Source organism: Cavenderia fasciculata (assembly GCF_000203815.1).
Source record: "Cavenderia fasciculata unplaced genomic scaffold Scf_Dfasci-F-a-25c12.r2-5, whole genome shotgun sequence".
NCBI lineage: Eukaryota > Evosea > Eumycetozoa > Acytosteliales > Cavenderiaceae > Cavenderia > Cavenderia fasciculata.
In genome coordinates this window covers 2,387,921-2,413,178 of record NW_004457729.1, presented here as the reverse complement: position 1 = coordinate 2,413,178, position 25,258 = coordinate 2,387,921, and the positions used below count along the sequence as shown (strand labels likewise).

Below are 25,258 nucleotides of genomic sequence, written 5' to 3'. Positions count from 1 at the left end.
ATTTAAAATAAATCTTCAACTTTATCTATTGTAATAAACAATTATTATTTTTTGATGATTGTTTATTATTATTATTATTATTATTATTCTCTTCTTGTTGGATTGGATAAAATAAATTATTTTTGAGGTTGTCATATTTGTTTCTTTTGTAATCACAAATAATTTGAATGACATGACAATTGATTCGACGACCAATGATGTGATCCATACTTTTCTTTGGTATTTCTGAAATGTTTGTGTTGAATAGAATGTATCGAACGAGATCGACATTTCCACATTGCATCATTTCATCCAAGAGATAACTCCAATCTTCACTAGAGAGTTGTTGAGTATACAATAAACAGTAGTCTAGGATGTTGATAGGAGTTGGAGGTTGAAGAGTTGTATTGATGGTCGATTCCAAACATACACCATACTCGTCTGCATCTCTATACCTTAATTTAACAATCTCTAGCTTGGCCGTTAATTGTTTGTTTACTGTCATGTATTTAATGGTTTCAAACTTTTTTACTGTTATGTATTGGTATCCGAGACAAGTAAAACTGGGTGGTTTACCTTTAGCATCGACAATGTTGTAATTGTCAAACAAGAATTTAATCATATCCAACCGAGACTTGTTGATTGCTTGTTCTACATCACTTATAAATGAAGTGGATGCCATGTAGGTGGAGAATGGTAGTCCTGATGGCAATTTGATCAACCTTTTAAGTATCTCTACATTGCCAAGTTTAATTATATCAGAGTATAGGTCATGCTCTGCCAAGTATTCTATTCTAGTATTCTCCAATAAATAGTCAAATGTCTCCAAGGATTGAGTAAATACAGCAACCCTCAAAGCCCTTTGAAGGTTACCCGTATGGATAACGGGGTCGTTGCTTATGAATGGGCTGTTTTCACATTCTAGTAGATACTTTATCGTAGGGTACGAGGCATGTAAAAAGCTGGATGTGTATTCTACCATATTCATATTTGTATGGATCCACTTGACCAAATCGACTTGTTTGAGCATAATAGCACGACGCAACATGATTTGGTGTAGTTGAGGATCAACATAATGAAAAAAATATTGGAATACTTGAAATGAAGCGGTATCTTTTGAGTAGTCAAATGATGGTATGGCAGATTGTACACGATCCAAGACTAGAAGGAATTTATCTTGGTTGTCTTTTTGAATGAGTTTTACAATATCCAAATAACTGTGTACACTGTTGGTGGGACAAGGAGTGGTTCCAGCTGCTACCAAAACTGCTCTGATTGCCTGTTCAGTATATCCTTCTGTTCTATTTTCAAATAGAAAGGTGAATATATCTGGGAATGGGGATGACCGATCCATTGCATTTGTCGAGCATGGTGCAGTGGTGTTTGAGTGTAGGTATTTTACAATATTGAGGTGATTGTACTTGGCTGCCTTGTCAATTGCTCTATGAGTCATTCCTTCGGTTCTATTCTCTACTAGATAGCAAACTACTTGGAAATGTCCATTTCTAGATGCCATGTCAATAGCAGCGACTGTAGGTGCACTGACGACTGTTGGTGGTTGGGTATGAAGAAACTTTATAATTTCAATGTATCCCAGTGATGCTGCAGTATCCATGATATGACTACCAATCGGTGTATCTTCTTGTTGTTGTATATGTTGTATAACATATTTTACAACATCCAAATTTCCAGCTTTCACAGCCGACCTTAATATTTTATCGGTATTTGTAATCAAGTCAATTGATCCATCCTCTTGAAAACACTTGAGCGTTGGAACAGATAACCACTTGTCTATATGATACAGTACATGTTCATCAGTAAACAAAGGTTGTTTTTTATCTTTGACAGCCAATTTGTTTAATTGTAAACAAAAAGATATAATGTTGGTGTTGCCACCGACCAATATCTCATGATGCAAACCATAGTATACATAACCAAGTATTCCAGTGATATAATGGAATATATCTTCTCGACCATACCGCATTGCGTGTTGTTGAGTGTAATACCCAACCTCTTGTGCACGCCGTCCATACCTTGAATAAATGTATTGTACAATCTCGAATTGATTCTGTTTACATGCCAACATTATCATTCCATCTAGATTCAATACATATGGTCCAACTACCACTTTCTTTGACCCTTTTTGATGACGATCAAACCATTTATATTGACTGTATTGTTTTTCTTGTCGTTGTAACAACTCAATCAAACTATTTTTGTATCCGTAGGCTGCCAATTGAGCCGAGTCAACTTGTAACTCTACCCAACTATATATTCTTGGTAGTACCCTTGCTCTTTTGAATCCCATGTAACCATAGCTTCGAGGATAGGTTTGTACAGGTACTTGACAAGTATCCTCTAGCACTCTCTTGCTGAGTCTACCAACCTCTCTAAATATCAAGTTTCTGAGTATCCCATTCTTTAATATATGCTTTAATAATTGATCTCTCTTATACTCCATCAAATAATCTTATTCTAATAATACATATTACATAATACTAATAAATACAGATATATACATGTTGCGAAAATTATTAGAAATACAAAGTAGACTTGCAAGTGATGAAGTTCTTCCACTCTCATAAAAAAAAAAAAAATAATTAGAAATAATAATTTAATAATTAATTTTAAAGAGATAAAGAAGACATGTCATTTTCTCAAAGAGGTAGAGGTACAAGAGGAGGAAGAGGAGAAGAGGAGGAGGAGGAAGAGGTAAACCAGCAGCATCTAAAAGGGTGACCATTGAAACTCCCTCACCTCCTCCTCCTCAGCCACCTGCGGCTCCACTTGCTCCCAAAAGATTTGCACCTTTTATTGTCACTGTCGGTGGCAGAGGTCAAGACAACAAGAATAAGACGACAGCTGCTGATGCGGCGGCTGCTGATGATGCTGCAGGTGGCCTAAAGTTTGAACCAATTGATGAAATACAATTCACAAGAATATTTAAAAATTTAAATGAAATGTCTAGTTATCATCCGGCCTATCCACTCTATAGCAAGACACCACCAATATCAACTCTACCAATGCAACCTAGACTACAACAAGTATCTCAATCAACTATGATCAAGCAACCTGTTGATGGTGGAAGTGAACTTACAACTAGTATTGGAGCTATTGTTGGAGCATTCACAGCTAGCTGTTACACATCGATATTTATATTTGGTGGTAAACATACACCTCAACGAATCATTAAAGCAAAGGTACATCCAGACATTGGTTTGAGAAACTTTCAAGAAATGCCAACCTCGTTATTGCACCCTCGATACAAATCATCATGTTTACAACCAGATCCAGAACCTAGATTTATCTATTTCGTAGGTGGAAAGAATGCACAAGGTAATGCAATGGCACACTGTGAAAGATATGATATTGAATTGGCACATGTCATCAAGATTGCCAGTCTCAACGTACCACGTCACTCTGCTGGTATTGCGTATGACCATTCTTCACAGTTGATCATAGTTGCCGGTGGTGTTGGTATAGACGGCAAGGAATTAGACAGTATTGAAGTATACGACAAAATAATGGATCATTGGTTCCTCCTAGATAATATTAAACTATCAGTTCCCAAAAGAAATATACATATTATAAATGATGAACAATCAGATAAAATATTTATTTATGGTGGTAAATCAAAATCTTCCAATATCATTACAACAACATCAACAACGAATAGTAAAAATGATCAATTTGAAAAGAATGGAATTATGTATTATACTCAAGTTGAAACTATCAATTTATTATCTTTAGAAAAGGAAGATAACAACACCAACACAACCACAACCAATAATAATGATAACTATACTAAAATCAAAGGGTATGGTGTAATAGTATCAATTGATTTTAGTCAATGTGTGATTGCCTCGTCCAACAAGATAGCTTATTTTATCGGTGGTCGAAATATAAGTACTGGACAACCATCTGGTAACATTTATAAACTCCATTATACAGAAGATCCTTATACTCTATCCAATCATTTTAATCAATTATCTCAACCAAGATTCAATCAATCTTGTAATATTATCAATTTATAAATAAATCATTAATTTAATTTAAATTGATATTGAAATTCCCTCCAAAATTTGTAATACCAAAAAAGGTTGTTATTATTATGTTTCGTTGCATATGATGGACACAGATAATTATAGTAATAATCGATCATTTGTACCATTGAATGATAAGGTATCAAACAATGATATAAAGATTGCAGCATGTTGTCCAATGATGGATTTACTGTCGATTGCTCAATCATCATCATCCATCACAATACACAGATTCTTAAATTGGCAAAGATTATTAAGTATTACAAGTAAATCTTCTTCTTCTTCTTCTAGTACACGACAACAACAAGAATCAACAACAGCAACAACAACAGATGAAAAAGTAACAACAGCAATGCAATGGAGTCCTAATGGTAAGATCATTGCATCAGGTTATTCAAATGGAACAATGACTCTATACTCTATTGAAAATGGGAAAGAGATACATTCAATTGCATCTACATCATCAACATCAGCATCACCAATCACATTACTACAATGGATTCAATTTAATGATCTATTGGAGACACCTGTTGGTAGTACTGCAACTAGTTTGTCGACGACAACAACAACAACAAGTAATACCAAATTCTCTGATAATGAACTTCACAGTGATTATTTTCCTTCACTTCAATATTATATTAATGAATTTAAAGAATCGTAAGTTATATATAGAGAGAGAGATGGTCATTAGATAGGATCCACTTTATTTACTTTTTGTTTATTTTCTCTCTAGAGATATTAAACCATTCCCATTAAAGAAAGATTTGGATGTACTTGATGTATTAATATCATGTAATGAAAAAGGAATTATATCATTCTAGTATGTAACACTATTTAATATTATATTCTATATACTAATACTCTTTATTTGATTGATTTAGTATTATTGGTATTGTTCATATTGGTAATTTTAATATAATGGAATTATTATTATCACAACAATATGTAAACAAACATGTACTTTTAAAGGGATGTAAATCTATTCAATTTCATTCAATTGCTATGTCAACATCATTTAATCAATTGACAGTGGTAGTAGAAACTGATAATGGATTGACTGTAATGATTGACATTGACACATCCATACTCTACAGACAATGCCAAGAGATATTCAAAGTGGCACTTCACTATTCTACTATTGAATGGCTTTTAGAAACAACTGATATTATCCTACATGATGTCATTCATCGATGGGAAGAAACCCAACAAATGATATCAGCCAAATGGGATATATTTGAAAAATTAATCAGAGATTATGGACGTACCTCTACCATTGAACAGGAAATACTCGATCTTTTAATGACTGGTGTTGCATCACCACCAACTTGTCAATTTATTTCAAATCATATTGTAAGTGAAAAAGAAGTGAAAATGAGGAAGAAGAATAGAGATATTAATAATCTATTCTATTCTATTCTATTATTTTTAACTTTTTAGGATATTAAAATAATGAAATCAATGCAAAGAAATTGTGAATCTATAAGAGAAACATTAATTAATTTAATTCAAAATGCTTATTCTTGTACTTTACATTCCATCTCTCAATTACATACCTTTTCATTGTGGTCGGAGAAATATGGTGATATCTTAAATTCACAGTCATTTGAACATTTATTAACTGCTTCAAATAAGTTTGGAATTCAATTGGAAACATTGGAAATAACACTTTCTCAACTTGAATCTCAATATTCAAATCTATTCACTTGGTTTTTAAAAGTTCAAAATCAATTAACTACAGATAAAACAAAGTTACAACAACCACAACAACAATATATTTTAAATGAATTATTATTACTTTCATTATTGGAAAATGGTGTAAAATATGATCCAATTATAAATGGTCAAAATACAAACAAAAGTAACAAAACAACAGATAACTCTAACCAACAACCAATTTCAAAACAATTTAAACAATTTAAACAATTATGTTTGGAAACTACAAGTTTTAATAATTTAAATAATCAATCAACTACCAATAATATTATAAATCAATTGAAAATAACTACATTTACACCAATATCAATGTTTGATAATTCAAAATTAGATAATCAATCACAATTTTTTAAATCTTCATTTTTAAATTTTAATGTATGTAAAAGAAAAAACAAAAAGAAATACAACATATTAATAATTTATTTATTATTTTATATTTTTTAAGAATCAATGCAATTTATCAATTATAACACCAATGAATAATAAGATATTTATTGGTAAAAAGAAAAGAAATGAATGGCATTTTTCATTTATACAATTATCAATGGATGATAGAGTAGTTGATATGTGCTTTTTTGATCAATCGAATCTTTTGGTATTGACAACAACGACGACACAAGACAAATCAATATTATCACTTTTAATGTATAATTGTGGAGAGGAACAAGTAGAAGAGGTTGATGGAGCTTCATTGTACTATCAACAATTACCAGTTACCATTCCACCAAATACAATTATGGTTGATCTTTTGGATGCAACCTTTTTCGATCAAGAATCTTGTACAACTCCTCTAAAGAATAGATTCATCAAATCATCAAAACTCAACATCAACAAAAAGGAAAAATTATCTCTCAACATTTCATCACAACGTAAAGTTGCATGTGTTATCATTGGAACAAAAAGAACTGTACTTTATGATATTGCTGAAGATGAAGAAATTCCAGAAGACGACGGTGATGAAGATGAAGAAGATCAAGATGAAGAATAAATTGAGAGAGGATAATTATAATTAAATAATATATAATCAGTCTTTTTTGTTGATTTGTTTACATTTGATATCAGATTTTATAAATTTGGAGTAGAAGGATTTTGATTAGAGGCTTGAGCTGATGATGATGATGATGATGATGATGATGAATTGTCATGAGTAAGTGCCAAAATACGTTCAGACTTTTGTCTCTTTTTAGCACGTTCGTTATCTTCTTCACCTCCAGCTCCTCGTCGTGGTAGTTCGTCGTTTCGTCTACCCATATCATCGTGTTTGGCAAAATAGGTACTATTAATATCATGTAATGGTGTAGGTGCTATGCCAGAATTCTGAGGTGGTTGTTGTTTGTTTAGTCTATTATCTACAAAATCGTTATCGGTATCATTATCTTGATCGTCTTGATGGTCTTCATTATTATTATTATTGTTGTTATTGGTTTTTTGATTCTTTAAATCATAAGATGTAATTGGTGTTGGTGTAGTGATTGATGATAATTTAATTAAATTCTTTTCAACCTTTCTTTTTTGTTTGTTTTTTGTCTTTTTAAGTGCATTTGGATCTGTAATAACTTCTCCATATAACTAAATGAATAATATATAAATAAATAAATAAATCATTAGATTAACTATAACTAAAAAACTTACAGGAGTTTTAGAAAATGTATGACGATCTGGGAATTTAGGTAAAAAGGATGGTATGTTTGGTGGAAATTCGTTGTGTTGATCATCACCTAGTTTGGTTATAAAGTGACTAGTAGTCTCTTCATTGTTTTTTTCCTTATTGTTGTTGTTTGGATCATTTTTAGTATCTTTTTCTTTTTCTTCATTGTTTTCATTATCTTGATCATTATCGGTTGTTGTTGATTTTTTGTTGTGTGTATGAAGAGGAGATGAAGATGAAGATGTATTATTATTATTATTATTACTGACATTGGTAACAGAAGGTATAGGGAATGGTGTAAATGTTTTTGCAAATGGTATCTCATCGGCTTGCAATAGATACTGTGATAGATCGTTCATATCGACCGACATGTCTGTAAATGCTTGTCGCACATCATGAAAGTTTGAATCTGTCCTACACGCCAATTCACTATAACTATGTGCTCGTGTACCAATCTCTTCTATATCTAAAAAAAATAATAGATAGTTTGAATTAGATCAACCAATCAATCAATCAATCAATCAATCATAGATGGATTGCAACATGAATATTTGTTAACTTACATAATTTAATGATATCAGTCAAAGCTTCACAAGCTGCGTGTGATATTGAAGTGAACCCCAATGCTTTAACTAATTGTGCAACTACTACTTTACATAGAGATCTTGCATATGCTTCGCTCATTCTTTTCTTTCTTTCTTCCTTTCTTACTGTTTTGATCGATCAAAACTTCATAGTCTTTGTAATGTAAGTATATGAATGTATGTATGATTATTTGTTGTTGTTTTAAAATCAAATAAATAAAGCGCGGAATAAAAGTGAACCTTCAACAACCTCTTTGATTCAAATTTTCAAACCCAAAGCGCGAATTAAAAGGGAGTATGAATACAATATGTATTACAATAATGTTGCTATAATGAATAATAATAATATTATATTATAATAGATATATATTTTGAAAATATAATTCACCTCTTCTCAGTATCAAATGATAATAATTTTAATTTTTTATTAATTTAAATTGTTCTGACTGCAAGTGCAAAGTGCACTAACTAGTTCATTGCATATAATCTTTCTTCTCTCAACGAACAAACAAACAAACTCATCATTATCATTATTTAATAATGACAAATAACAAACAAGAAGAAGAAGGAAGAACCAAAATATTGGTAGATTCAGAGGAACTGAAAGCATTGACACAAGAAAGAGATGTGGAACATCAAAGAGTTCATTATTTGCTCTTTCATAAATTCGAATCGATCACTGATACATTGATAAAGGGTGCAGCTGTTGGAGCAGGTGTTGGTGTGGCTGTTGGTTTATTGACACCTCTTGCCATTAGAAACACTGATCGTGTCACTTCACTGTTAAAGTCGGTGGTCAATTTCTCATTCATCGGTGTTGTCTACCAAGGCACTTCATATGCACTCGATCGTTCTATTGCCGTTCAACCAGTGGCAAACTCTTTTATATCGGGTGGTGTATCATGTGCTGCCGCCTCAATGATATTGACAGGTGGTGCTGCCAGTGGACTTCGAGGTGGATTCATTGGATCTCTCATGTTTGGTGCTGCCACTCTAACCAAACGATTCATCAATCATGACAATACCCGTACCCTTAGAGACGACAAGGATAAATTGGGTGAAATTAAATATATCCTTTCAAGACATGTAATCAATCTATCACCAGAAGAGAAAACTTTACTCCATCAATTATCTTCAACTGTTCATAAACATCATCACAAATCAACCGCGTCACCAACTAATAATAATAATAAAAAAGAGGAAGAAGAAGATTCCAAATAATGAATTGCCATATATACGAAATCGTTTGTTCGTTGTTGTTTGTTTGTTTTCCATAAGTTAATACATTGTTTTGTTCTATTTATTCTTCCATTTCTTCATCACTATCTTCCTCTTCATCGCTTTCCTCTTCTTGTGCTTCTTTTTCCTTGTCTGCCATACGTTGAATATCTTGATAAATTTCCTCTTCTTTTAATAACATGTTTGGAATACCAACTTCGATAGGGTAAACTCTGTTACAACTTGGACATGTCAATGATCCATTGATAACTTTAAGCTGAAAATATTATATGTTTTAGTATATTGATTGTTTAATCATTCCTAAATCCTCATTCTTGATGTACGTGATACTTACATTACATAATAAATTAAATAATGTCTTTACAAATTCTTCATCTTCTACACTTCCTTGTTCTGGTAAAACAACATTTAACTTTTGAATTGAATGAATAGAGAGGTTAATATATATATGATCAGACTAACTATCTATGTTCTATGATTCATTCATACTTGTTTAGCAACTAATTGTATACCATTCCAATCAAGCTTTGGGAATATATTCTTTACAAATTCATAGTTGAATGGTTGACTAAGTTGAGCGATTTCATTGGCTTCCAACTTTAAAGGGAATCCACGACCTACACATTGCTTCTTTGTGCAAGCCATCATATTATATGTAAGAATCTTCATCTCTTTCTTTTAATCTTTGTGATATATATAGATATAAGATATATAGAGAAATGAATACGATTATGAACCAATTATTAATTTAAAACGATGCTCGTCAAAAAAAAAACGAATAAAACAAACGAAAGTCAATTCGGGTGTCATCAATTTCTATTTATTCATTGTTGTAATATAAATCTCATAGTACATATATTATATATATATATATTATATCAAAGAAAACAAATAATATTAATAATATTTTTGAAAATAGTTTATTTTAATGATCAAAAAATTAATTTTAGAATAAGATGAAACAGTTTTGTTCAAGGTGGGTGTGAGGGTTACAAGTCATTCCCCAAGATATCAGAATTAATTGTCTGACACTGATTTTCAAGCCTGGTACACATAATTATAGTGTGTGGGGTTTCTAAAGTTCTGATTATGTGTTGTCGGGGTTTGGTTCTCTCTCTCTATAAATTACTCATCATTGATCATTATCATTTTAAATCAAATCATTTATTTATAACTTTTTATATATATATATATCTACATACAATGTTGGAATAACATTAAATAATATTAATCATGGAAAACAACAACAACAACAACAACAACAACAACAACACAGAAGACATCATCAATGATAATCATGAACAACAAGATGATCAATTAATAACAATACCAATTAAATGTAATCCATCACCATTCTGGGGATTCTATATTGGATTTAAAAATCATTATGATAGATACCAACACGTGTTGGATGGGGTGATGACTAAACAAGAGTTTGATGATTTGATCGAATCACTAAACTCTCATAAAATGTCTAAAAGTGCTAGAGCAAAGGTGATCAGTGCCATCATTGGATCTCGTGGTGCTTACAATCCAACTAGAAAGATATTCTATGGAAAGATTGAAAAGGTATTCGATGTGATTGAATATTATAAACCAACATTTCAACCAAGAAATATTCATCTTAAATTGGTTCAACTTGAAAATAAGAAATGTTTAGTATGTATAGATAGAACAACAAATATTTATGTATTATTTATTAATTAATTATTTATTTATTTATTTAATTATTTAGATTGAGATGACGTTTAAACCAGCACATGATCAAACCAATTCACAATATAAACCAACTTATAAAAAGGAATATGATCCATATCCTTTAAAAACAGCCAATTATAGTAAATTTATTAATCAATAAATAAATATAATAATTTAAATCTATTCTGACTGTACACCTCTATCTTGTCAACAAACATTTGTTTTGTTTTTCGATTACTATGACCAAAAATGGGTTTCGGCTCATTCCCAATTATTAAATTGCGTGTCTCTCTTCTTGATATCCCGACACAGTGTTGTAATCGTACAATTGCCTTTTTGTTGTTGTAAGAGTGAGTTGCGATTGATGACTTAAACAACAATGTTATTTTAAAGAGATAGAGATATTAATAGATATAAGAAGGGAGAGATAAAAGATATATTATATTATAACAAGGATGGGGGATCCTGTATCAATAGTATTATTAGTTTTTGGTATGACTATTTATTTCATTCTATCACCCCCCTTGATCAACTGATCGATATTAATTTATATAATATTATAGTGATAGGAGTAATTGTAACATGTACATTGGTTGATATATTTAAAGTATCACCTATTGATCCTTTACCAATACAATTTAGAATACCTAGATTTATTAATTGGTTCTTATTGGCATTGGGTTATAGTGCAATCTATATTGGTAGATATAATGTATGTTCAATAAGAGGAAGAAAAAGAATCTCTTTTTTTTAAAACAAATAATTTAACAATCCTTTCTATCTATTTAGTTTACATTATTAACAGATGATAGAATATCAAATGATATAAATTTAAGTTCAAGTTCATATGGATGGATATTGAGTATTGGATATTGGACCTATGCCTTGTTTGCACCGTTTACCGGGTCGTTTGGTGATTATTTTGGTTCAAAATACTCTGTCGTCATTGGAACGATGGGATCTGGTATAGTTAATGTTTTGTTGGGTGTCATTATCCTAGTTGGTGGAGCACATTCTATTCCTCCAACTCTATTGTTTGGGTTCTTTAATGCTATCAATTTTGTGCTTCAATCCCTCTCGACGGGATCAGTCAACAAGATCAACTCTGGATGGTACAGGAAAAGCGATCTTGGTCTTTTTGGTGGTATTTTTTCGAGTGTCTTGGCAACTGCCTTTTTCTTTACTCTTAGTGTTGGCACTACCATTGTCAACTCACCACTACATTGGGGATTTCTATTCATACTACCCGGAGCATTTCTTATTATTTGTGCAATTGGTATTTGGTTTCGTGTTAAAGAGAAACCATATCAAGCAGGTTGGAAATATGATTTTACAACCTCATCATTACCATTGGTCCTAAAAGAAGAGGGTGAAGATGAGGAGAAAGAGGGAGAAGAAGGTGAAAAGAATCAAATAAAAGGTGAACAAGCAGTATCATCAGCCATTATTATTAATAGTTATTCAACAACAACACATGAAGAAGAATTGGATCAATTGGATTCTGATGGTGGTGGAGGTATTTTACTTTCAAATATTCAAAAAGATGGAGCAATGGAAGAAGTAGATCTAGACGAAACAAGACATAATGTACAACTTCGAGAGAAAAGGTCATTTAAACAAGTTTTAAAAACAATAACAAAAGAGGTTTTACAAAAAGAAAATATTGAACAAGTATTTTCAAGAGATAATATATTAAATGCTCTTTGTTTATTTTGTTGTGGTTGGATTAAAGAAGGTTTTATATCTTGGTTTATTCCTTTTTTAAAATTTGTATGTAAAAATATAAAACAAAACAAACAAATATAACTTCTATTAATATTATTATTTTTTAGAAATTTCCAGATGCATCAAATTCATTAATATCAATTAGTTCAGCAGGAGTAACGGTTGGAGCAACATTGGGAGGGATTATATGTGGACTTTTATCAGACCATGTATTCAATTCTAAAAGACCACCAGCTCTATTTATCTTTTTTTTGTTGATGAATATTTGCATTGTTATATTATATTTTATAACCAATCAAGTTGGTGCTGTATTAATACTTTATCTTACACTTGTATTAATTTTAGGTGCTAATAATGTTTTAGCTGTTACTGGTAAGGAAAAAGAAAAAAAAAAGAAATAATATTTTCCATACTCATTTTTTTCGTTTAGCATTATTGGATTTAGGAGTAACAAGAAATGCATCATTAATGGCAGGATTACTTACTAGTTGTCAATATACAGCATCTGGATTTAGTGGATTTTTACTTGGATATATAGTTGATCATCTGGGTTTTAGTTGGTGGATGATATCAATGTTACCATTTGGTATTGCTGCTATGATTATGATGGGATATAATGGTATTGGTGATTTTAAGAAAAGAAATAAATAAATTATATTTTACTTTTTTTTTTGTTTTGTTTTTTTTTTTTGATTATTAATTTTTTTTATTTTCTATTTTTATTTTCTCTCTATTTATTATATATTTAATTAATATTTATTATTAATTCATTTCCCAACCCAAACCACCGAGGACATGCATTAACAATGTTTCTCTTACGGCCTGGAATACAAATTGAATGTTTTGAGTATCAATGGCGCAGGTGAAATGAGGGAAAATCATATGAGAGCTGTGGCTTTGGTCCAAAAACATCTTTTTAACAAACTGACTGCCATTTTCGTAGTTGAGACCACCCTTGTAGGCTGGGAAGAATTCGCCGAGTTCGATCTTTGTAATCTTTTCTCTAAAGAGATCGACCTTGTTGAAAAAGAGGATAAAGGCGGTGCTGCGGAACCAATGACTGTTGATGATTTCGTCAAAGAGCAACAACGACTCTTTCATTCTGTTTTGTGATTCATCTTCTCTGAGTGATTGATCGTATTCACTCAATGCCACACAAAATATAACTGCAGTGACAGAGTCAAAACAATGAATCCATTTACGACGTTCACTACGTTGTCCACCAACATCGAGCATTCTAAATTCAATATCGTGGAACTTGAAATTGGCTTCTTGAATACCTGTTGTTCTAACTCTAGATCTCAAAACATCATCTTGACTTGGTACATAATCATCTGTTGCAAATCTTGCAATATTCTTAAAGAAACTAAAAATAAATAGAAAAAATTAAATATTAGAATATGTAAAGGTACATTAGAATGTATTGAGGGAGTGATCTCTATTCACTCTGTTTCTTTTTTTTCCTTTTCTTTTTCCTTTTCCTTTTCTCTACATACTATTCAGCAGAATCATTTAATTGGAAACTCTTATCTCTTTGTTCATAAACCTTTTTAATATTTTCATCATCCCATAGTGCCTTGATATCATTGGCAACTTCCAAAGACCATGAATTACCTCCTGGTGTAATCTTTGAAATTCTATCAAATCTTTCCTAAAATGTGATGAATGGAATTTGGTGTCAATAAATATATATCGACTGGATGGATATAATATATTTACTTCATTTTCTGGATTGGCTGGTTTAAGTTCGGTTTTGATTGCGTGCATTACTAATACCTTCATTTGACTTATACAATTTCCATAAATAATATATCTATATTCTAATCTTTCTTCTGTTGAGAAACCTCCATCTTCTGAAATAATTTTCATTTGTTTAAAGATTGTTGATTTACCTGAAATTCACATGTTGATTATTATAATTGATTGATATATTAATATTGATTGATTAATATTGATCATCACTTTTCTATATTTAATACATACCAGATTCACCTGGACCCAACAATAATAATTTGGTTTCATTCTTTGCATAGTTACCATCCTTTCTCAATTGGTAATCTATAGATCTACTCTTCTTTTCTTCAACTGTTAATATACATCCCATTTTCTATCTTTTCTGTTCTTCTATTATTATTCTGATTTATGATTATTCTGATTATTAGTATTGTTATTGTTGTTGTTGTTGTTGTTGCGTTAGCCTAGGTTGTTTGATTGTTATACAAATGTAAAAAAAAAAAGAAATTGTTGTTTGATGGTGTTTATAACTAACTGCTTTCTGTTGTGTGATATTTTTGATTTGATGATGTTTGATGGTAATAGACGAAAAAAAAAAAAAAAAACTCTCTAAAAAAAGAATGAAGAAACCTATAAAAATACAATCTAAATGGTAATGGAAGAAATGGTAATGGATTGTCAGTAAATATATATATGTATATTAAACCTTTTATTATTATTATTATTATTTAAAATCTCTCCTTCCTCCTAGTAGTAGTTGGTTGGTTGGTAGACTTTTTAAAAATTGATAGAAGAGAGAGGAAAAAAAAAAAAGAGAAGAAGAAGAACAACAAAAAGTGTGAGGGGGGGTGTGTTTGTGTTTGATTAATCAATCAAGGCAAGTGCAGTGTTTGTTTGTTTGATTATTTGTTTGGTTATTTGTATATAAATTTTTTGCTCGTTGTCTCTCCTTCCTTCTTACCAAACAAACAAACGAACCAATAATAAATAAAATATAATATCTCTATCATCATTTTTTAAAAAACGTGGTGATAAAATATCAAGTTACCACCATTACTACTACTATACTACTCTTCATGTTCTCTTTCTATCTCTCTCCCCCAACAATAATCAACACTCTCTCGCTTTTTTAATTTTTTTTGATGATGATCACTATACCACACCACACCAACGTTTTGGTGTTTATAGTATATAGTGATGTTGTTGTTAAAAAAGACGATAATCATCTATCCTTTCTACTTTTTTAACTCCAACTTGGGTACTACTCTTTTTGTTTGTTTTTTTTTTCTACTTTTTACTTTAGACTGTGTTTTTTTGATCACTTACATTGTACTATAAAAAGTTGATCCTACTACTACTACTGATACTACTACAATCGATTACTTGTTGTATCTGTATCTGTACTGTTTACGCTTATGATCTTTGAATCTTATTGTGAAAACTACTGATGGTGATGATTGAGAAATCTGGCTTTGAGCGTGAGCCCAGCAACTCCCTGCTAAGTTTGGAGATTTTTTTTTTTATTATTTTTGTTTTTTATTCTTCTGTTTGTATGAGTGATGACGATCGACAGGTCATACGCCACATAACAGTGGGGTGCACGGTGTGCGAGCTGGGCTTGCGAAATGCGACTCCACCTCTAACTGCTGAGAAATCTTTTCTTGCAAAATTTTATCCAAGCTAGTATGCTCTTTTTCGTTACCGCTCTGATTTTGGGTTTTTTGGTGGGTCTCAACAGTGAGGCCACCCCCCTTTTGTTTGTTGTCACATTTTTAGAACAGGATCTTTGAAAACAACATTATCTTTTCAAGACGAGATTTGAGTTGCACATCATACGCAGACTGTTCTTACTAAGATAACAACAAATCTTGATCATCACAATCAAAGAGGTGGTTCTCTAGGTTGTACTTGTTTTCAACCAATCAATTCATTCTCTAAAAAGGAAATAAATGTTTCATCGGGTTCATTTACATTATCCAATGTACCAAATGTATTGGTTAAAGATGGCATTGTAATTGAAAATATACCTTCAGTTTTTTGTAATACATTTGATAAATCTTCTTTTTGATTGTTTGTTAATAATTTAATTACCTAAAACAGAAAATAAGTATAAAATAGATTGATTTATATTATTTTTGGATGTACAAACATTATTTGAAAGTATTACTTGTAATAAACCAGTACCATCTGATATGGTAACTAAAATGTCATCCTTGTCTTTTGTACATCCAGTAATGATTCCAAGAGTTTTTAAATATTTTGTACTAGTTTGTCCTCCTCGTAATTGTTGATCTAAAAATGTTGATATATAACAATATTGATATTCTTTTTCTTTTGATGATGATGATGATAATAATGGTGGTGACTTGTTTGTTGTTGTTGCTGTTTTCTTTGATATTGATAATGAAATGGTTGGGGCTTTTGTTATTGGTCTACTCGGAGTTGGAGGAGGACGTTGATTTAATCCAAAAACATCATCATTATCATTATCCATTGGTTGATCATCACCCATATCCATAAAATCATTTGCATCATATTCATAATGATCATTATCATTTTGATAATTAATTGTTATTGGTTGATTTTTACTTCTATTATTATTATTTATATTATTATTAGTAGCAGTTTGATTGTTGTTATTATTATTATTATTATTTTGATTATTATTATTAATTTGATTTTGAATAATTTGTTTATCAATAATATTTGAATTTGAAAGTTTATCTACACTACCACCTAATAATCTTATATTATTATTGTCTAGTAATAATAAACCTCTTCTAATTGGTACATCTTTTAATAATACCTAAAAAAATAACAATAATATAAATAGAGTTTAATACATATATAACATTCATTTGTGTCATTTGTTATTTGTCATTTTTACCTTTGTACCAGGAGCAAGTTGAGGAGAAATGAAAGAGATAAAAGTATGTTCTATTGCTTTAAAGGTATGTTTTCCATCTGAAAGTTGAAAGCTTAGAGTTCTCATTGATGATGCATCATGATCAAACCTAGTTTCAAATGGTTCAGATATGTTTTTGGTTTGATTGATTTGCATAAAATAGGGACCACCAGTCATTTGTTGTACTTTGGTTGTATGATCATTCCATCGCGTCGAAGTTGCATCATTGATGAATAGATTTGATTGATCTGCAAAGTCATGTATATCCGACAACAATACACATTTGTATACTTCTTCCAATACACCATCCTTTTCTCTTTTGAGACTTGTCTGATCTGTCAATAATCTTGTATTTGAACTATACCTAGAATGATTCTTCAAGATATGATTGACACACTTTTCAAACCATCCATCTGCTATACATATACTATATGTTGATCTTAATATATGATTCCATTCTTGTATTATTGATGTATCCATAATAATAAAAAAAAAGAAAGATAAAAAGAAAAGATAATAAAAGATGAACACTCAAATGAAATTAAACTTGGCAACTCTTTGCTCTTATAATTTTTGAGTTTCTTCGAAAAAAATATATATATATAATTAATCTAATTTATTACTTTTAATTGTTGTTGTAAAAGTATTAATATTTCTTCTTATTCTTGCAGGTTGAGGGAATTCAGATTTACCACCCCATCTCTTGAATGCAATCATTCTACCAATTGTATAGATTGAGACAAAAAAGCAACACGATGAAAAGACGAAAATGACTTTAGAGTAGACTGGAATCACTCCGAGGAAGGGATATGGCCAACGTCCTAGATAAACCTTGGATGCCAAAAAGAGTGACATGTAAAAGAGAAGGAACGAGATGAGATTGACAACGTCAGAGTAGACATTGGCAGTACTTGGTTCAGTGGTGGTGCCTGTCGATAGTTGATGGTGGTACTGATGATTGACAAGCATCATTTCAAAGATTGCTGCAAATGCAGGTATAGTGTGTTGAATGTGATTTAGACCAAGTGGATAGACTGCCTCTGTCGTTGGAGGATAGATAAAATTGCGATCATATACATACAGTCCCCAAAACAAGATCGATACAATCAACCCAACAGGAAACACCAATGATCTAAATGTAGAGTCTCTTGCCTTTAATGTTATTTGGTATAGATTGGGTGCACTACTCTTTAATCCAAATAAATCAACCATATCAACCATCACTACCCAAAAATAATAAAATGTATAAATGATCTAAAGATAGAAAAGTAAGAAAATCGATTGATATAATGATCAGAGTACAGATATAACTAGTTTTAGTTTAAACTTACTTGTCCCCAAAAAGTTAAGAATGTCAATATCATCAAAGGATGATTGGTACCAGTAATACCAGAACCAAATTTGATAAAGGCATGATAAAAGGTAATCAAACCATATGTAATAGTGATAAATAATGTTACATGTACAAGTTTAAGTAATGTTGACATTATAGAGTTCTTTTAGTAGTAGAGAATATTCTCACTCTTTTGAATAATGAATGTTGTTGTTGTTAACACGCTGATACTTTTTAAATTAAAATAATATAATTTAAATTATTTTTAAAACTACATGTGGGAAGTCATTTTAAAAAATAGTAATACATTACCTATCATTGCCTTTGCGCTCACCACAAACATATGTCAATCCTCAGAGCACTAACAATTGGTGTTTGTTACCATTGATCAACTCTATGTGTCTGAATATGATATTAAAAAAAAGAACACAAACTTGGTTAGAGTTGCGAACGAGATGCCAATGACCAAGGGATGCTATTGGTACGTTGTACGAGTAGAATGACATTTTTTGGTAGAGAGAGTGGAAAAAAGAAAGGCAAGGAGAGAGTGGAAAAAAACAGAAAGGAGGGGAGGGAGAGGACATGAAAGGAGGGGAGGGAGAGGACATGAATGGAGGGGAGGGAGAGGACATGAAAGGAGGGGAGGGAGAGGACATGAAAGGAGGGAGGAGAGACATGAAAGGAAAGGGAAGGGAGGGAGGGGAAAGGAAAAAAGGGGAAAGTCATGAAGGATGGGGAAAGGAAAAAAGGGGAAAGGACATGAAAGAAGGGGAAAGGAGGGGAGGGGAAAGGAAAAAAGGGGAAAGGACATGAAAGAAGGGGAAAGGAGGGGAGGGGAAGGAAAAAAAGGGGAAAGGAAAAAAGGGGAAAGGACATGAAAGGGGAAAGGAAAAAAAGGGGAAAGGAAAAAAGGGGAAAGGACATGAAAGGGGAAGGAAAAAAAGGGGAAAGGAAAAAAGGGGAAAGGACATGAAAGGGGAAAGGACATGAAAGGGGAAAGGACATGAAAGGGGAAAGGAAAAAAATGGGGAAAAAAAGATTAGATGATTCCTGTGGGATTTGAACCCACGCCCCGGAGGATCAGTGCCTTAAACTGACGTCTTAGACCGCTCGACCAAAGAATCCGCTGATGACACCAAATCCGAAAAAGCCTACTTATTTTGGTCCTTTTTGCCTCTATTTTGGATGATGATATTTCAAAAATTGCCTAATTGCGTGAAAAAAATTTTGGAGAAAATTTGATTTATGGGACTTTTGATTGTATTCTAACCTCTAAACTTATCTCATCTTCCATGGTATTTGATTTTATTTTCTTTTTTTCTATAAACATCTAAATGAATAACACCAACAACTTGAGTTCATTTAAAAAAATGCCTATTTCTTTTAAAAAAACATTGTAATTTCCACATTCAATAGTCTATTGATTGAAATCAACCCTCGAAACCATAATACTAGACTAATATTGACTCCCAATGTTGTAAAATGCACTCATTCTTTGCATTATTTTCAATCAGTTAACTTATTGAATTTAAAGGCTTTGAAAAATTAATCAAGATAGGGAAATACCTTAAATCTGGATTCAATTGGTTTGTTGGATTTACAAAGAGAGATTTCACTTTGTATGGATGGAACTCTTCTCTTTCATTATCAATATATTTACTTGGGAACTCAACTAATCAAAATTAATATTAAAATTTTAAATGTTTTGGATGATTTATTAGTTAATTCAAATCCTTTTTTTCCAATATCTTTTTACAAGAGTAAAGCAAGAATGGCCAAAAGAACCAAAGTGGATGGGATGACAATGACCGAGGAAGCACTGTGAGGGACGATGGTACGGCAAGAGGTGAATGGACTAGTATTATTTCCACAAGAGCCAGCATCACGGAATTGAAGAGCAGGGCCGATACACTTGGATCCACAGATGAGGTCACGACAATGCTTGTAGAGACAAGAACCAGAAGATGGGTTACCAATATCAGCCTTGCATTTGTTGTCCTTGGCGCATTGAATCAATTGGGTGATACTTTCCTTGCAAGCAGCCGAGTAGAGAATATTTGGTTGGCAAGTACCAGCAGTGGCACCAGCAGTGGAAGCACAAACACATGTCTCTCCACTCAAACAACTTGTATCTCCACAGGAGGCAGTACTGCTAGATCTAGATATTACAGCACATTTGTCAGAAGCAGGATCACACTGTAAATTGTTGGCAATGTTGCAATCTGTCAAGGGAATCTTTCCATCGAATTGGGTAATCGAAGTCAATGGTTGACTGCTACAGGCATCACCTGCATTCTTGGAAAATGCGGCAACACAAATCATACCGCTACATACATCACCGACGGCACAATCCCCATCTTCTCTACAGTCCATTGATGGTGAAATGGCAACGCAGGCTTGTGAGCTACATTGTTGACCGTATGGGCAATCGTTATTGTCGTCACATTTGTCTGGTCTGACAAGTGAACAAACGTCGTCTCTACATTTGAGATTGTTGGCACATTCCAAGTCAGACACGCAAGCCTCTCCAGCAACGGCAAATTGGAGCTGTCTACAACTACCAAAAGTAACAGCGTTTTGTTGATCGGAACGAATGTTTCTGTAACAACCCAAGTCAGCAAAGCAACGTTTAGTCTTGGTGATGTCTCCTGCATTTCCATCACATGGTCCATTGAGATCTACATATGGTTGACAAGTTTGTTCCAAATCTTTGCCACTTGGTGTACAATAATGTTGGAATGGACATTCTGTATCACTTGATTTTAAAAATATAAAAAGAAAATACAAAATTAATAAATGTGATTGGTTGGATGGGTAGTATTTATTCTTTTTGGTCAATATTTACTCTTTACAAACTTCATTTGCTTTTTTACAAAAATCATATCTACATTTTGCTTCAATGTTGTGTATCATGTAGATACAAAGGATTAATAAAATAATTGTTTTCATTTTTTGATAGGGAAAAGAGTTAAATGTAATAAGAATTAAAAACACAAATACAATTTGACTTGACAATGAAAATGAAATTTGACAATTTAAAGTTGTGGATGAGAGATTGATTGATCTATATTTTTACCTCCAAATAATAATTTATAATAAACTAGCACATCACATCTTGATCATGCAATTCAATGGTTAGAGAGAGGTTGGTGTTTTGGGGGTTTTTTTTTGTTGATCAACAAATTGAGAGGTGTTGGCATAAAATTCATCACCCACAACCTTTTAAAAAGATTAAAAAAAAAAGGGGTGACCCATCACTATTGTGGTTCTTTAAAATTCACCCATATGAGTGAAAATATATATACTATAGAACTGATTCGATTCAACAGAAAGAATTGAAAGTGTACCCCTCCTGAATCTGACAATTTTTTTTTTGGTATGATCAATTAGGGGGGTTTGAAAAAACCCCTTTGGAGTGGTGTCACCACACCTTGAACACTTGAGTACAATACCTAAATAGTGATGGGTTAGATGATATGAACCACACCCTAATCCCTGATCACCAACAAAACCATTGCCAACAAATTTATTATATGCGGTTGTGTCAACAAAAACAACAAAAAAAAAAATTAATACAACAAACCATCATCCCAACTTGATCATGGTTTTAAATACAATAAAATAAAAAACTGAGGGACAAAGATTGTCACCATCCCTATTATAATTATTATATCCAATAATTAATAAAGAATCCATTTTGGTATAAATAAATATTCTATTGTTTTCTTTTATTCAAATTCTAATATTTTCCAATCTAAACCAAAGGGTTTTTAAGAGGAGTCATATAGGCAGTGTTAATAATTTGATCAAATTTCTAAGAAATAAAACCAAAGAAGATGAGATACAGTTTAATGGAATACATCAATGTACAATCAAATACCATAGAAGATGAGATAAGTTTAGAGGTTAGAATACAATCAAAAGTCACATAAATCAATTTTCGCCCATTTTTTTTTATTAAAGTAATTCTTTTCCTGTTCTATCAATTTGCCCCCAAAAAATTTTCAGTAAAATAGGCAATTTTGAGAATGACTTTCGCACGGATTCTTTGGTCGAGCGGTCTAAGACGTCAGTTTAAGGCACTGATCCTCCGGGGCGTGGGTTCAAATCCCACAGGAATCATCTAATCTTTTTTTTTTTTTCCCATTTTTTCCTCCTCCCCTCTCCCTCCTCCCTCCATTCCTCCCTCCATTCCTCCTCCATTCCTCCATTCCTCCTCCATTCCTCCCTCCATTCCTCCTCCATTCCTCCATTCCTCCTCCATTCCTCCTCCTCCATTCCTCCATTCCTCCTCCCCTCTCCTTTCCTTTCCCCTCTCCCTCCTCCCTCCTTCCTTTCCCCTCTTTTCCTTCCCCTCTTTTCCTTTCCTTTTTTTTCCTTTTTTCCTTTTTTCCTTTTTTTCCTCCTCTCCTTTCCTTTTTTCCACTCTCTCTCCTTCCTTTTTTTTTTTCCACTCTCCACTCGAAAGATCTTCATACAACAAATGTCATTCTACCCTAAAAAAAAAAATTATATTTTAATTTTTTTTTTCCTACGTCAATTTATTCACAATACAAACCAATAATTGAAAGTAGATTGATGATTGTGTTGTGTCATGTAATGATTATAAATTCGTCCATGATTATGAAAGAGTTTGATTTTTAAAATAATAAATTTGTTGATACTCTGATTTTGGTTTGATAGAGAGAGTAGCCTGATAATTATAGATTAAAGCATTTGCTTCAGAGGATTGATCCGAAAAGGAATGAAAATTCTTTCTACATTCATTGACAAACCAATTGGCAGTGTATTGGTTGGCGAGGATACTTTGGTATGAATGGTTAATGTCTTGAGTGTTTGTCCATTCATAGAGTGGTTTCTCTGGATGCCATTGGACACCATAGATGGGATAGTCCTTTGCCTCGATAGTAGAGACAAATGGCAAACCGCCTCTATCATTGTTGATTGAGAGAATGGTAAAGAAATGGTTTAAAAGGGGATTTGACATAAAGGAGGATGGCGAGATACCAAACTTGTGATTGTTCATTGTCAGCGAAAGAGTGGCCAAATCCTGCATGACCGATTCTGGTGCCATGCTAAACAATCGACTGTCACGAGCACTGCGAGTAAAATTGAGAGACAATGAGTAGTTGAGAGCATCAAATGATTCCATCAAGTAGATATTGTCTGCTTGCATCATTAGGATTTGTTCAAAACCAAGACACGTGCCCCAAAGCGGAAAGTAATCTTGTCTATCGTTTGCCTCGACAACCAATTGATAAAGATACCTTATAGTGTCTTGATAGAGTGGATAGTATTGTAGTAAAACAGCTCCACCAGGCAAAAGTATCCCATTGATTGATTGAAATAGTGTCTTTAGTTGTTTAGGTGTACTATCATAGAGTATAGGTACTACCCTCGCACCTGCGCTTTCAATATATTTAACATAACTAGCTGCTATATATTGATCATATCCTAACGATTTGCTACTACCATCATTTCTAGTTGGTTGTGTTAATATCCCAATTATTGGTCTTTGATTAATATAACCACTATTACTACTACTAGTAATACAACTTTCTACTACTACTAAAAATATTAATACTAATAATATAAATGATATAGTACTTTTTTTAAAAACTCTATTAAACATTATTAAAAATGAATGAATGAAAAAAGATAACAAATTATTTGTTTATTAATTTAGTTGTAGTATTACTATTGGGTGTGGTTGTATTACTATTACTATTACATGGAAAATAATAAATTTGTTGAAAATCAGGAATAGTTAGAGGTTGATGAATAGCAGGATAATTATAAATTAAAGCATTGGTTTCAGAGACGTTGTCTGAAAAGGAATGAAAATTCTTTCTACATTCATTGACAAACCAGTTGGAGGTGTATTGGTTGACTAGAATACTTTGGTATGAATGATCTACACCTAGTTTATGGTACCATTCGTAGAGAGGTTTCTCGGGATGCCACTGTACACCATAGATGGGGTAGTTCTTGGCTTCGATAGTCGATACAAATGCAACACCCTCTTGATCCAAGTTGTTTGATAGTATATCGAAAAAGGAGTCAAGTAGAGCGTTTGATGTAAAGGTAGATGGAGAGATACCAAACTTGTGATTATTCATTGTCAGGGGAAGCGTGGCGAGATCTTGCATGATCGATGGTGACGCAAGACTAAATAATCGACTGTTACCAACCTTGTCTGTAAAGTCTAGTGGGATGGTGTAATTACTTGCTTTGAATTGTTCGAGTATGTGAATATCGTTGGCTTGCATCATGACGAGTTGTTCGAAACCAAGACATGTTCCCCATAGTGGAAAGTAGTCTTTTCGATCGTTTGCATCGATCACTAGTCTATACAACAGTCTTAGTGTTTCACAGTATTGTGGTAATTGATCGAGATGGTCTGCACCTCCACCAGGCAACAATATACCATTGATTGATTTAAAAAGTGTCTCTATCTCTTCTGGTGTACTGTCATAGAGTATAGGTACTACTCTTGCACCTGAACCTTCCAAATGCTTTACATAACCAGCTGCTATATATTGATCAGTTTCATGATCTGTCATTTCATTATCACATGGTTGACTTAATATTCCTATTATTGGTCTATTATTAACTTTCATTGAATAGATAAACATAAATAATAAATAATAATAATAA

At 32.3% G+C, this 25,258-nt stretch overlaps 12 protein-coding genes and 2 non-coding genes across 14 annotated transcripts; 5 read left to right on the top strand and 9 right to left on the bottom strand.

Moving 5' to 3' along the window:
* Window positions 1–25: 25 nt before the first annotated feature.
* DFA_01297 (uncharacterized protein) lies at window positions 26–2,287 on the bottom strand (the record flags this gene model as incomplete). Its single annotated transcript, XM_004359206.1, has 1 exon — window positions 26–2,287. The coding sequence occupies one exon, from the start codon at window positions 2,285–2,287 to the stop codon at window positions 26–28; it is 2,262 nt and encodes a 753-aa protein (XP_004359263.1).
* Window positions 2,288–2,625: 338 nt separating this feature from the next.
* DFA_01296 (uncharacterized protein) lies at window positions 2,626–4,013 on the top strand (the record flags this gene model as incomplete). The annotated part of the gene is made up of 2 exons (XM_004359205.1): window positions 2,626–2,714; window positions 2,780–4,013. The coding sequence occupies 2 exons, from the start codon at window positions 2,626–2,628 to the stop codon at window positions 4,011–4,013; spliced, it is 1,323 nt and encodes a 440-aa protein (XP_004359262.1).
* Window positions 4,014–4,107: 94 nt separating this feature from the next.
* Window positions 4,108–6,723, top strand: anapc4 (anaphase promoting complex subunit 4; the record flags this gene model as incomplete). The annotated part of the gene is made up of 5 exons (XM_004359204.1): window positions 4,108–4,679; window positions 4,756–4,842; window positions 4,904–5,372; window positions 5,460–6,110; window positions 6,181–6,723. The coding sequence occupies 5 exons, from the start codon at window positions 4,108–4,110 to the stop codon at window positions 6,721–6,723; spliced, it is 2,322 nt and encodes a 773-aa protein (XP_004359261.1).
* A 77-nt stretch (window positions 6,724–6,800) lies between these two features.
* DFA_01294 (uncharacterized protein) lies at window positions 6,801–8,067 on the bottom strand (the record flags this gene model as incomplete). The annotated part of the gene is made up of 3 exons (XM_004359203.1): window positions 6,801–7,304; window positions 7,368–7,849; window positions 7,947–8,067. The coding sequence occupies 3 exons, from the start codon at window positions 8,065–8,067 to the stop codon at window positions 6,801–6,803; spliced, it is 1,107 nt and encodes a 368-aa protein (XP_004359260.1).
* Window positions 8,068–8,507: 440 nt separating this feature from the next.
* Window positions 8,508–9,188, top strand: DFA_01293 (uncharacterized protein; the record flags this gene model as incomplete). Its single annotated transcript, XM_004359202.1, has 1 exon — window positions 8,508–9,188. One exon carries the CDS (start codon window positions 8,508–8,510, stop codon window positions 9,186–9,188), a length of 681 nt encoding a protein of 226 aa, XP_004359259.1.
* A 79-nt stretch (window positions 9,189–9,267) lies between these two features.
* On the bottom strand, window positions 9,268–9,851 carry DFA_01292 (uncharacterized protein; the record flags this gene model as incomplete). Its single annotated transcript, XM_004359201.1, has 3 exons — window positions 9,268–9,462; window positions 9,541–9,618; window positions 9,696–9,851. 3 exons carry the CDS (start codon window positions 9,849–9,851, stop codon window positions 9,268–9,270), a joined length of 429 nt encoding a protein of 142 aa, XP_004359258.1.
* Window positions 9,852–10,439: 588 nt separating this feature from the next.
* On the top strand, window positions 10,440–13,280 carry DFA_01291 (uncharacterized protein; the record flags this gene model as incomplete). Its single annotated transcript, XM_004359200.1, has 6 exons — window positions 10,440–10,865; window positions 10,942–11,044; window positions 11,468–11,616; window positions 11,694–12,674; window positions 12,737–13,001; window positions 13,060–13,280. The coding sequence occupies 6 exons, from the start codon at window positions 10,440–10,442 to the stop codon at window positions 13,278–13,280; spliced, it is 2,145 nt and encodes a 714-aa protein (XP_004359257.1).
* A 111-nt stretch (window positions 13,281–13,391) lies between these two features.
* On the bottom strand, window positions 13,392–14,733 carry gpaE (G-protein subunit alpha 5; the record flags this gene model as incomplete). Its single annotated transcript, XM_004359199.1, has 4 exons — window positions 13,392–13,995; window positions 14,126–14,280; window positions 14,349–14,482; window positions 14,613–14,733. 4 exons carry the CDS (start codon window positions 14,731–14,733, stop codon window positions 13,392–13,394), a joined length of 1,014 nt encoding a protein of 337 aa, XP_004359256.1.
* Window positions 14,734–16,277: 1,544 nt separating this feature from the next.
* DFA_01289 (uncharacterized protein) lies at window positions 16,278–17,748 on the bottom strand (the record flags this gene model as incomplete). Its single annotated transcript, XM_004359198.1, has 3 exons — window positions 16,278–16,454; window positions 16,513–17,169; window positions 17,251–17,748. The coding sequence occupies 3 exons, from the start codon at window positions 17,746–17,748 to the stop codon at window positions 16,278–16,280; spliced, it is 1,332 nt and encodes a 443-aa protein (XP_004359255.1).
* Window positions 17,749–17,874: 126 nt separating this feature from the next.
* Window positions 17,875–18,755, bottom strand: DFA_01288 (uncharacterized protein; the record flags this gene model as incomplete). The annotated part of the gene is made up of 2 exons (XM_004359197.1): window positions 17,875–18,522; window positions 18,600–18,755. 2 exons carry the CDS (start codon window positions 18,753–18,755, stop codon window positions 17,875–17,877), a joined length of 804 nt encoding a protein of 267 aa, XP_004359254.1.
* Window positions 18,756–19,645: 890 nt separating this feature from the next.
* DFA_01287 lies at window positions 19,646–19,725 on the bottom strand. Its single transcript has one exon. It is a non-coding gene; the product is annotated as a tRNA-Leu (tRNA).
* A 119-nt stretch (window positions 19,726–19,844) lies between these two features.
* Window positions 19,845–21,550, bottom strand: DFA_01286 (uncharacterized protein; the record flags this gene model as incomplete). The annotated part of the gene is made up of 4 exons (XM_004359196.1): window positions 19,845–19,931; window positions 20,203–20,239; window positions 20,358–21,356; window positions 21,447–21,550. 4 exons carry the CDS (start codon window positions 21,548–21,550, stop codon window positions 19,845–19,847), a joined length of 1,227 nt encoding a protein of 408 aa, XP_004359253.1.
* Window positions 21,551–22,643: 1,093 nt separating this feature from the next.
* Window positions 22,644–22,723, top strand: DFA_01285. The gene has a single exon. It is a non-coding gene; the product is annotated as a tRNA-Leu (tRNA).
* A 499-nt stretch (window positions 22,724–23,222) lies between these two features.
* On the bottom strand, window positions 23,223–25,221 carry DFA_01284 (uncharacterized protein; the record flags this gene model as incomplete). The annotated part of the gene is made up of 2 exons (XM_004359195.1): window positions 23,223–24,169; window positions 24,321–25,221. The coding sequence occupies 2 exons, from the start codon at window positions 25,219–25,221 to the stop codon at window positions 23,223–23,225; spliced, it is 1,848 nt and encodes a 615-aa protein (XP_004359252.1).
* Between the last annotated feature and the right edge of the window lie 37 nt (window positions 25,222–25,258).